General features: G+C 46.0%; 1 protein-coding gene across 2 annotated transcripts in view; it reads left to right on the plus strand.

Annotated features, from left to right (window-relative positions):
* The window catches only part of LOC133354579 (microtubule organization protein AKNA-like), a 69258-nt gene that overhangs the window by 18175 nt on the left and 38205 nt on the right, over nt 1-12878 (plus strand). For both annotated transcript variants that reach the window (XM_061571525.1, XM_061571526.1), the window contains exons 4-11: nt 149-1515; nt 1978-2052; nt 2483-2651; nt 3924-4093; nt 7984-8043; nt 9236-9354; nt 10501-10672; nt 12115-12278. In XM_061571525.1, the coding sequence (XP_061427509.1) occupies nt 149-1515; nt 1978-2052; nt 2483-2651; nt 3924-4093; nt 7984-8043; nt 9236-9354; nt 10501-10672; nt 12115-12278 (2296 nt within the window). The remainder of the gene's footprint in view (nt 1-148; nt 1516-1977; nt 2053-2482; nt 2652-3923; nt 4094-7983; nt 8044-9235; nt 9355-10500; nt 10673-12114; nt 12279-12878) is intronic.

Below are 12878 nucleotides of genomic sequence, written 5' to 3' on the forward strand. Positions count from 1 at the left end.
TAATAAATAAAGTCACCAAGCAGTCCTTAAAGAGCTGTACGCGGCTCCAGAGTCGCAGATCGCCGACCCCTGGTCTAGGAATAAGAAGTGGGTTGTTTTAAGGGAGGAACGGAAGCAGGGGAGTGAAGCCGATTGTGTTGTTGTGCAGAGCGATGGGCGAGTCGGCGGAGGCGCTCGAACACCACCGGCGGCCATGGTGGCAGCCGGAAGCCATCGCTGCAGGAGTTTGTGGAAGCGGAGGACGCTCTGGGAGGCGCCCACGGGAGCGCGGAGGAGCAGCCAGACCTGCCGTACGACCGCTCGCTCATGAACGACAGCCTGGCCCAGTGGCAGGAGATGGAGCACCTCCTGGAGGTGTACAACAAAACCCTAGATGCCAGTGAAGATTTCTCCGATGGACCACACAATGCTGGCGCGGCGGACTTCCTCGGCTCTGGGCACGAGTCGCACTTTGAAAACTCTGAGGAGACGTACGGGAACACCGGGAACCTGCTGGGGGACACCATGCACTTTCCCCGAGACTCGGACGTGCAGGGTGTGTACAACTTGGAGGACGCGCGCGAAGCAGTGGGTGCGGGACAGCTGGACGGGGGTGCGGAGCTTCGTTGGGCGGGCGCGCCTCGGGAGAGGATGGATTTGAACAGGCATCGCCTGTCGGAGGAGTTTCAGCGCGACGAGATCCACCCGAGCAGTTTCATCGCCGCCGAGATCATGCCGGACTTGAACGGGGAGAGTGCGGACGAAAGAAACAGCAGAGTTAGCGAACCCTCACAAAGGAGCGACCACTCGTCGAGGCTGCGTAATGTGAATAAACAACAGGACAGATGGCTCGAGGGAGACGCAGACTACTCGCCACAAAATAGGCACGGTGTTGGCAAAACGCCGGCTGGACTGATGTCCACACAGCACAAAGGGACGTACGTGCAGAGAAGCCCGCTAAAGGCCGACCATGGGCTAAACGTGATTTACAATGCACAGGACGACCATCAGCACGTTGCAAGATCGCCGAACTCGAACGCCACGCTGGCAACTCCGCAGATGGTAACGGAAACACCCGGCAGGTCGAGGCGCTCAAAGCCGTCGCTTATGGAACCGCGGGGTCACGTGAAGACGCCGAATCGGTCACAGAGCTCGAGAGCGTCCGCTTCGAGGTCTGGTCACACGAAAACAGCTTCCAACGACAGAATTGGCTCCAGGTCACCGAGTCCTATCGGAACCGCGCACAATGCACGAGCCTCCCGCTCCATAAGCCCCGGCCGGTCTCAAAGGCAGCTAAATTACCCACTTCCCGACTTGTCCAAAGTTGGACCCAAGGTTAACTTTCCCAGGCAAGGCCACGTCTACCAGAATAAAAGGGCATCACTCGGGGAGGTCGAAACACCGAAATCCGCGCGGTCGCCGGCTGATGTCGTGCGCAGGGTCCTGGCGGATTCGGATGCTGCGCCGTTGTGTGAAGGTCAGAGTTCAAGGGTTGTCACTTCTGACCCCGCGACAGACTTGGTGCACCAATTGCAGGTGAGAGCTTTAGTGAAGAATTACAAATGTGATTGTTTTTTTTATATATATGATTTTAAGAAGCTTCAAAAATGTCAGTGCTGCATCATGCTTTCTGATTAAATAAGTTGACATTTAATACTGCTGGATGGATAGATGCAGGGGGATTAAAACATCTTACCAATCTTAATCAACTTCCATGCCTGGGAAATTTAATTGGGGACATACATAAGGATTCCAAGTCCAGAGTGCTAATCATTATACCAAGGCAGCATCCCTTTTGCCAAAAACTAATAAAGCATACTTATAAAACCATCCTGCTTGCATTTATTACCACATTCAGTTATCCTTAGTGGATAATTGAATGTGATGATTAAAGGAAAATTAGTTGGTATGTTTATGGTGATTATTATTGATGGTGTTGTAAGTGGCCATGGATTATTCTTTTTTTGACCATGTTTATATCTATTTTTTATTCTGCAGGAAGATTATGACCGGTTACTTACTAAGTACGCTGAGGCTGAAAACACCATTGACCAGCTACGACTTGGAGCAAAGGTCTCTGCAACAACAACAAAAATATCACGTTGACTGTAAACTGAACAAATGTGTGCCGATTCAAGTCTCTACTACAGATGTCTGTGTTGTATGGTCATTTATTTAAGTGATCCATTTAAAGTGGTTACACGTGGGTTTATCGTTGTCATTGAATTATAGTTGTCATTGAATTGCTGTTCTAAACACAGTAGAATGATGTCGGGAAAAGGGGCTTAATTCTAAAAGATAGCTTCACGATTCAATTGCACGGATGTTGTGCTCGAAAATAGGATCATTGGGCTTGTTGTATCAAAGAATGATAGTGTAATATTTATTAGAGCATTTGACATAGAGTACAAGAGCTTACCCTGCTTCCCTTGGGGTTTTTGCTATTTTCCGCTGTGGCTCCGGACGATATGTACTCATTCACATTTCATTTTGTCCATCACAGGTGTCTCTGTATTCGGATAGTCCTGTGCCCAGACAAGTGGTGCAACAACAGCGAGTGCTCCCCCATTCCAGTCAGGTCATGACCTTACAATTCCCACACTCCCAGCAAGCAATGCTGCATAACACCAATCCTGCGACGTCGGAATGGGCACATTCAACAGCACAGTTTGGTGAGTCGGATATTTGTTGCTGCTTTTATTTTATAATTTACACTAATATGGGACTATCGTTTTTAATTGAAAAAGAGCGGATGATACACTGTAACTTGATAACAAATGTCATTTTAATAGCTTCAAAAGGTCAAAAAGTCTCCCACGTGTTCGCCATCGTTGTCAACACGTGTCTGGAATCTTCTCCAGGTGGTCTCCAGAGCCCGGAGGCACATTTCTTGTGATATTATTGCAAATTCTCTGAAGTGTTAACATTTTTTTGAAGCAGCCTGTGTGTGTGTGTGTATATATATATTCGTTGCAAATTACAAGGCTGCTGCCCTGATGTCAAGCATACTGGACTCGCAATACAGAAGTTGCCGTTCTAACAGTGGTGCAAGGTTTTATTTGTATTCTCTCACCTCCGCACACCCCGCAGTACAAATGGGTGCGTCACAGTCGATCGGCAGGTTGTGTGTGGTGGAGTAAAATATGCGTACTCCCACCTCTTGCAAGATATCTGGCCAGCGTGGAATAGTAGGCCAAATACCCTCAAGAGGGGCTCTCCAGAGCTCTCTCTAGTGGAGGCAGTTCTGCCAGCCTGAGCACAACATTGTAGGGATGCAGCTTTACCTTTTACACTTTGCAAAGCAGCCTGCAATGGTGGTGTTATACGTTTACAGCCTTTCATTTGGGGACATTTTTTCCGAGTTTAAATACTCTTCCAGGTGATGGTCTAGCAATGTGTCAGGGTAACATTCAGAACTTATTTTGTTAATATCTTGATGAAGGTGCTCCAGTGTCAAAAACATTATTTTCACTTTGTGGGAAGCCAAGAACAGTGATATACGTGGATTGGCCCCTGCTCTAGGATTGTGAAAGTTCTGCTATCGGTCATCAAGCAGTGGATTGATCATGGCTGTTGCTGCTGCTGATCCAGGAACTACTAATTGAGGATGTGCACCACCCACCAGCAAATGCTCACTTAAATATATCATAAGAGACCAAACTTTGTCTCTACATGAAATTTAAAAAACATTTTTTTTATGGGGCAAATGGCCCATCACCCCATACGTGTTTTGGCCCAAAGTTTTTGCTGCTGTGAATTATTTTAGTTTTTTATACCTAAAGAATATATGAGCTGTGGTTAAAGCGGCTGACGTTTCACTCCGCCTGCTGGGAACGGAGCGTTGGACATCGTGTGGAACAACAACGCGTAGTGCATCTCGAATACACATCGCACCCAGTAGAGTGTGTATTCATCGTGTTCTTTTACAAACACACTCCCCACAGCTCCTTACACGCAGCCAGGAGAGCATAAGGTCGTGAATGAGCACGGGGCACAAGGCAGCACTGGTAGTTTCGGCAGGGCCCCACAGCCTCCCTTGGATTCCCTTGATCCCAGCATCACCTCTCAGCTGGAGACAGAGCTGGCCAAGCAGGTGAAGAAATTCAAGGAGCAGGTGAGCGACTCGGCACGCACAGCGATGATCATCAATGCTGTAGATGCCACCCAGAGGCAGATGTAGAAACTTCCTAAATGGAAGCCATTCAGAAATGTCAAGCTTTTTTTTAAATCAGGCCCTCCATGAATAATACGCAAAATCACGTTCAGTGTATTTATATCAATAAATACAAATAAAACACCAATTGTATTTGTCTTAAGAAGGTTGTGATCCATCCCCATGAGCCCCCTGTCTGCCCAGTCGTTGCCTCCGAACTCTCACTGCCCTATCTTGCTGCCCCTTCTCTTCCGCTGTGGAGTTTGTATGTTTTCTTGTTGTGCACGAGTTTCCTCTGCGTTCTCCCGTTGTCTCCATTAGCTTGAAGTTAACGTGCAATGCAACACCCAATGTTGAAGATTTACCAGTAAATTATCTAATTGGGATTACACATAGCTGCAAAGTTGGCAGGACCCTCCTGAAAAAGAGTTTTGAGACTCAGAGATGTTTTACTACAATAACAAGCATAATAACAACAACAACAATAAAATATGAACTTGGTAAGAGCTGAAGGAATGGGATTCCAAAGCCGAGCAGTGTGAACATAATGAGGAGATGTTATTTATTGCTCTTTGAATTTACTTTTCTGAAGTTATCGCCATTCTTTTTGCAGCCCTTGCAGACCTTTCCTCTCCATGGCCCAGAAGTCGATCTCTTTTTCATTTTAGAGCTCCCAAATGGCTAAATTAGCTATGGTAAGGTTCTTACAATATCCCTCCACCCTGGCTGATAGTCTATGGTTGATAATATATTCAATAATCATTAATTTAATTTAATCAGTGTTGGCAGTGCTATGAATTATACAACTGCTTATAGGCCTAGTGGTGACTATGCGAGTCATTTTATTTACCTATTAAAGCCTCCCTGAGTCTCAAGGCTCCTGTTCGGGAGGGTACCGCATTGGGATATTTGGCCAATTTCATTCATGAGCATATGGCACGAGGGAGGAACAATGCATACTCAGAGAAAACACACACATACAACGGAATATCGTTCAAAGCTCTGCGCATATAATATATATTTAATCTATTGCAGTACTGCACACAAGCTAAATAAATGTAAAGAAATAATTTGCAATTTCCTCGCCAGCTGGCATGCAGTGCTGCAGATGTAAATGGCGATGTTTATGATAACATTATCTACAATATATGCAATATTTTACACATGATACAATTTCAAGCCTCGAGAATGTGTATATAATATGGGAGCCACGGTATCTGGTATGCAGGAGGTCGTGGGTTCTATTCCAACCATTACGCCTGTATATTTGGAGTTTGCATGTTTTCTCCGTGGTCGCGTGGATTTTGCTCCGGGTCCTCGGGGTTTTTCCTTCCACGCTTAGAAACATGCGTTTAGAGTATTATGCTGCTATACATTTCCACGTGATAATCCATTTCTTTCAGCAAAAATGTGTGGCCAGTACGCTTTTGAAAAATAGCCGTATAGCTCAGTGGGCCTTTCCTGGAAAAACTATATTTTTTTCGTTTACAATATGTGGCAGGCAGCAGAGGGCAATACTGACAAACGCAATGCTGTAAGTATAAGGTGGTGATATGGCCGAGCCGTAGCGCGTTTCGTCCACTTGTTTCATGGTTTGAATCCAGTGGCTGCCCTGATTAATACTGCGGGTTTAATACACTTGATAATGCTGCATGCCTTCTGCTTCACTCACAGTGCACGCGAAAGATGCCTTGACGTAATTCACATTAGTAGGCCATTGGTGTCAGGATCTACATTTCCCAATTCGAAAATTAACCGCAATTTACTCAAATTGGGATTACGCGTAGCAATTAACGCTCCCTGCTGGCAGAATGATGCCCCAAGTCGCTTCTTGCAAATGAGAATCGAGCTGCTCTCTTGAGTCCTTACCTCGTAAAAAAAAAATACATTTAAAAGTTGACGTACTTTTACGTAATGTCTGTTGCTCCCCCACGTTTACGCTCACCGCCTTCACCAACCTGCACTGACCAGCGTGGTGAAGTATGGTCGAATAACTCCCGTGACCTCTGGTGTGAGGATGCCCTCATCAAGCAGCGGATCGACACAAAGGGCTCTACATGTGCATTATGGTGCAGGGAATACATCGCACACGACGAAGTGATTGAAAGGCGTAACGTATGCACATGCGTTTAGCCGAGCACGGGGATTTATAAGCAATTTCACAATGTTTGAGCAGACCCCGCAGAGAGGCGAAATGAAATTGTACAATGAGCTGTTGACGCGGTGGATGTATCTCAAGATTCATCTCACGTCATCTCACTGGGTCTTTGTTGTAAAATACAATCGTGCCCTTTGGCGCAACTTTCCACACTGCGTACACGCTGCTGGGAAAAGTATTCGAGAGGAGACATCAATCCGGCTGTGTTGAGACAATCTTGTGACTCTTGCCACGATGTGCCCACTGCCGTAGCTGAACAAAACAGCTCTTAGCGATAGCCAGATAGATAGAGATATAGATGTATTTAAAGCACGGTACAAAAAAATATGTTGGTGAATAAAAATACACAAATCATTTGCAGATGAAGGCCTCCCCTTGCTGGGTTTGTCATTTTTGGGGGTTATTTGACCATACTTCACCATGCTGGTTATTGTGGGGTCGTGAAGAGAAGTACCCAGGCCCAGTTGACAGTGATTTTAGAAATAGCCGCGAAACACTGTGCCACTGGTCTACTGATTATTGACTAGCATCTTTGAATGCTGACATTTCATTAAGTCACTGGGGAAGGGCGGTGGAGGAGGCGGGAGGTGTACGCTTATTAAATACACTGCACAGCAACCACAAATATAAACACACCAACATGATGCAAAACGTTCCGTTACTTAGCAATGCAGCCTTCAAGCACATGCCATAAGTCACTGCTGACCTGCCCTTTCTGGACATTCGTGAAGAAGAGCTCTATAGCAACATCGGATTCTTCCAGTATAAGTAAATGTTCTGATTCTGGTAATCTTACCACTACGATGCTACTATCTCTGAGACGTGTTTTCGGGTTGGACCGTGTGTTCTCAGATAGCAATGCAGCACAACCGCGAAAACCTACCCAGTATCACTACACTAATGCAGCAATACACAAGTGCCAATATATGCTGGCTGATTCACAGTGGACGTCAAACGTTTGTTGGCGTCATTCACGAGAATGGGTCATTGTGTGCCGGTGTCAGGGTCCAAATTTGCCAAATTCGCAAGTTTCCCGCAAGTTACTAAATTGGAAATAGGCGTAGCGATCATCGCCCCCTACTGGCAGACTGATGCCCCAGGGTCACTTTTGCGAATGTGTCTAACCCTGGCCTTTTGAGTTCTCACCTGGTTCAACAAAATACACGTGAACTCAACTTTATACTTGCATACTCTTAGGTTTTTTCGGTAAAGTCACGTAGGCAAAAATAAAGAAAAATATTATTGATATTATTTATTTTATTATTTATTTTTACCTACTTGACTTTACCGAAAAAACCTAAGAGTATGAATCTTTGCAGTCACGAAAGCTTCAAATCTATAATTTATACTTGCAATTCTGCCTGAATTCATATCACTTTGTTTTGCTGTACAAATATTCGTGTAAAATGTGCCGCCATATGTGCCGGCTCATCATTAGCAGGCAGGCCTCACAAGTGATGAAAGAAACCTGAAGAACAATAATTATTTTATGCTCATTATGAAGATTATCCACCCCCTGTCCCCTCCCCCCCTCGCCCCTCCTCCTCGTACCTCCCCACTTCCCCCACCCCCATAGGCTTCTGTGCCTTACCAATATACTTGCCCATAAGCCACCACTGAAGACCATCCTTACCCGAGTAATCATACCATTGCAATCACCACAATACCGTCTCTTTCTCTGCTGCCATGGCAGGTGGACATCTTCCAAAGGATGCAGAAAGCTGGACAAGTGACCCAACAGGAGCAGTTTCAGGTACATGTGAAACGACCGAATCACTGCCCATCACTGCTCTGACATCACGTTAGCTCTCAAAAGCTCTCAGAAGCTAAGCAGGGTCGAGCTTGATTTTTGCGTGGATTAGAAACTACTAAGTTGGCGAGGAGATGGCAGTCCCACAATGGATTCTGGAATCTATCTGTACGGAGGTTTGAGTGTGTTACCTCCTCGTATGTGTCGGTTTGGACTGGGTTCTCCAGTTTCCTCCCACATTAAACCAAACAATCGTTAATGAAATCGACCAAGCACTCAAAAGAGTGAGATTAAATCCTGGTCGATGGTTGACTAAGCCCATCATTATCCCACGTTCATAAAACTAATACAACTTTTTGGGAAATGAATCGTGGTCCTTCTATATAAAGACTATCCCGGGCCACAGGAATGTAACATTTCCACCACTTGCTTAGTACCACCAACAGACATGAGCACGATCACTTTATTCATTTGAGCAGAGATACATTTTGACTCTGACTTATGAGTAAATATTAAAAGCAGGGCATATCATGCAACGAACAATATCTAACAATACTGAAAGAGGGGAGAGCCTGACTTATTGTTATGCAACTGATACCGCTGAGACTTACAGATTTCCCACGACAGCTGCTTCAACAATAGGATGTCCTGGAAAACTTACCTATACTCGTTGCACTGGATATACTGAACTGAGATAACAAACTTAGCTGCAATGAAGTGTGGTAAACAAGTCAGGGTATATTTAGTTCACTGCTGATGCATTGGGTGCCTAAACAAATATTGTGCTAAGTTGTGACCTTATTGAATGACGCTAACAGAGGAAGTTTAATTAAAGTGTGCAGTGAGATGGATGTGTGTGTATGTACGTGTTTGCGTGTCGGGAGCGATAGTTGAGTGGTTAGCGCGCTGTGCTATGAACCCGGCGACCCGAGTTCGATTCCTGCTCATGGCCAACACCAGTGACAAATATTTTAACTGGTCCTGCCCCCCCTCCCCCTAGGTCGACTCAACCTCAAATTAGTGTGGTGTGTAAACATCGCCACTGGGGAAACAACGGCGGTCGGGCGTGGTGCTGGCCACCCATCCCCTCGTGTACCCTGCCGGCCTTCATAGGTGCTCGCTAACAGCACTTGCCCCAACAGTCTGTGAAGGCTACATGGGGGATCTTTGTCTTTATTTGCATGTACCCCCACAGACTTACCAGCGGCTCCGCGAGGGTCAGGATGTCCTGGAGCGTGGCTACATGGCCGCCAAGCAGCAGCACCAGATGGCTCAGAGAAACTCCGCTGGCAGTGGAGAATTTGATGCCAACAGGTTCTGTGATTCAGCCAGCCAGAGTGCACTTCCTCACCCCACGCTTTAATATTCTTTACATTTGAAAATTCAGCACTCGAGGCGGAAGGGTGGCTCAGAGGTCAGAGCGCTGAGTTGGCACTGTTCAGATTCTGGGTTTGATTATGTTGGTTGCACTCTTTCTCTCTCTCTCTGATGGCATGTTCTAGTCATGCGAGTTGACTTTCTTGCAGCTTGTCTGAGATGGTCTATTGTCTTCTTCCTCATCTCTCCATGTCTGACCTAAGTCAAATGTTGTCATTCCTGAGCTCCGTATCATCCTCATTTTTTGTGGTGCTCATCATTCATCTCTTTTCTAGAGTCCAACAACAAGTCGCCCATGTAAAGACAGGTTTTATTACACTGCTATAAATGTCCCCCTTCAAGCTTCCTCTCACACATCACTCCATTGCTCTCTGTACATGTCGGCCGAGTGTAGTTTGTTGTTGTTGTCGTTGTCATCCCGTGACTTCCCACTGCTGGGCAAATATCCCCCCCATCGGCTTCCATTGCCCCCCTTTTCACAGTGCCTCCTGTCCAGTTGTGACCCCCGAACTCTGTGATGTCGTCTGGCTGCTGCTGTCCTTTCCGCTGTCTCTCACTCTCTGCTTCTCTTTCCTTCTTGCGGTCTCCACTCCCCGAGTAGATGTTTGTCTCTTGTCTCTCGTCAGCTGTTCTCATGACACATCGTGACCATTAGCACTCGATTTACTTTGCTTTAATGACAGAATTTGCGACCCCTGTTCTTTTCCTTATTTATATAACTCTTATGTATTCTTTATCCTGTCTCTTCCACTTACTCCAAGCATACTACTTTCCAGAATGTTTTGGTGAACCTGTAGCTTTTTTTTTACGTGTAGTATAGTAGTTACATGTGGTATAGTTATTAATCTATTTTTGTACTCGTAAGGTTTTCTGGGGTGGGCTGCATGTTGAGCATTTCTTATCGCAGGCTCTCACCAAGCACTGCTGTGGTGGGCTTCTTCAGGAGGCGAGTTAAACTTAAAATGCTCACCACGAGGCCCAACACGGAAAAACCTCACTTGCATTGTCAAGCACCTTCGAAATAACACATGTGGCTCAATTTACATTGCGTGCATTTTAAGCAAATCGTCTGTTGTGTTACAGGGTGTTGGAGAGTGCCATATTCCAGTTGGGCATGCAGCTGGAGGAGATTTCCGAGTGCATGAATGAAACGCCGAGGACACCGCTGCAGTTTGGGGACAATGACACGCTCCTCCTGCCAATCGCGCCATCGGCTCTCGCCCCATCGCCCACCTCACAGACTCCGTACCCTCACGTATGTTCACAAGCGCGAACCGGCTTGAGGTATTAGCCTGAGCCATTAGCGAAACAAACAAAAAAAACACACACAATCTAACTGGTACTGGCCAAATATCACAATGCTGATACATTGCCTATAAATTACTCAACTAGGATTACATTTATGAATATCGCCCCCTACTATTAGAACTGTGTGGTACCCTGGTGAAATAGTTTTGACCAGGTGAGTGAAGCTCACCTGGTCTAAACAATCATAATAAATAATAATAATTGTGTTAATTACGGTGGCTTGTCAGCATTCGCAGCCTGGATTTAGCTATCGTTTTTGGAGCTGAATGGTGAAAAAAACCTAAGAGTATAAAGTAGGGGGTGTAGCATGGTGTTTTTGATTATTATAATCAGCAGTTAAGTATTGTTAAAGTTTGTTTTTATGTTATCTTCCTCGCCTGGTATACAGGAAGGTGTGGGTTCAATTCCTGACCCCTGTATATTTAGAGTTCGCCTGATCTCTCTCCCTTTGGTGGTCACATGGATTTTTCTCTGGGACCTCCAGTTTTTCCCTCCACATTTAGAAATCTGCGATCTTATTTTTTTGGTTTTGACTATAAATGACCACATGTGATGATAATGATCAGATGATATCAGCCACTTCGACGAGCTGTCATGTGTGGTCAGGTCACCTCTGAAAGAGCACCTAACAGCTTAGGGGGATTTCCCTGATAGTAAAAATTGTTGAGTAGTTCGTTTATTTTTTTTCATCCTTTATATTAAGTTTGCTTGCTTGCTTGCGTGCTTGCTTGCTTGCGTGCTTGCTTGCTTGCTTACGACCGTGCAAACCTTTCGGTCGTTTTTTAACCCACTTCCCGTGATCCAATCGAGCTGACATTTTGCACACAGACTCGTTGTGCGAGACAATTAATGTTCGTGAAAATTTTTTTCCAAAATTTTACACTGTTTAGGGAAAACAATTAAATATTTAATTACCAATTGTTTAATACTGCAGACAATCATCTGACCCATAGGTGGCAGCCATCTCAAGCCAGAGGACGAGAGGACTCTAGCCGCCACGCATATAAAGGATTTAGAGTGAAAAACTTTGTTTTTACGGGTTATACTTATTCTCTCGTTGGCTATGGCCCCATTGGTGCCTAATGACGGGCCGCCACTGATGTCTGCTTGCATGATGTATGTATGTTGAACCTCGTTCGCACTGTACGTAGCCAACCATGCTAATCGGAGGTGCAGGGGAAGGACAACAAACTAAACACAAAAAACTGTTCTAGAGAAATGCGTTTTCAATCTAGATGAATTAAAAGTGCATAGCCTCGTGTGGCTTCCTAATATCAGAAGGAAGAGCGTTCCAGACGTCCGCAGAAGCGCATTTGAAAGCAAGCGATGCGGTGACCGTCTTTGTTCGATGGCCAGCCAAAAGCCGCTGATCATCTCTGTCTCCACCAGAGTCCACTGCCGGATGCCACTCAGCACCGTGGGGCGCTGAGCATGGAGCTGAGCTCGCTCAACGGAGACAGCGACAGCCCAGGGGCCCTGCTGCTGGGACTTCCGCCACCCCTGACCTCAAAGAGGGAACGAGCCGAGATTGAATACGCACGTCTCCTTGGCCAGTGAGCTGCGCAGCACCTGAAGACTCACACACTCCAGTTTTCAAATCGAAATGGCAAAGGGCATTTGGTTTTCGCGACGCTCCTAGGGCGCACGGCGGTCAGGAAGTCGCTGTGTTTCAGAGACACAGTCCGTAGCCGTTTCACAGTACGGGGGCAATGCTAATGATGTGCGTTTCTCAAATTGGTAATTTACGAGGCATTTTTTATAATTTTTTACATAAGTCACATAATGGAAAATGAATCGTCCACCGTGAAGCGGACATCACATACGTGCATTGTGGTTAATACACCCGCGGTATTAACTAGGGTGGCCGTGGGGCCCTAACCGTGAACCCCTCTGCAACATGGCGAAGACGCGCCACTGCTCGGCAACTGTCATGGCCCAAACACATCACCACACATCACACTTCACCACACATCACCACAGATCACACATCACCACACATCACCACACACGAGACATCGCTCCTGCCCAAACTGCTAAGGACGATTAACACGCCTTCCAGAACACCCCCCCCACTCCCACCTACTGCCCCATTCCCAGCTAATTTACAGCCCTAAGCAGAAATTATTACAAAAAACATTGGCGGAGAGATGAAG

Source organism: Lethenteron reissneri, chromosome 48, assembly GCF_015708825.2.
Source record: "Lethenteron reissneri isolate LAM-NWPU_2019-01 chromosome 48, ASM1570882v1, whole genome shotgun sequence".
NCBI classification, from domain to species: domain Eukaryota; kingdom Metazoa; phylum Chordata; class Hyperoartia; order Petromyzontiformes; family Petromyzontidae; genus Lethenteron; species Lethenteron reissneri.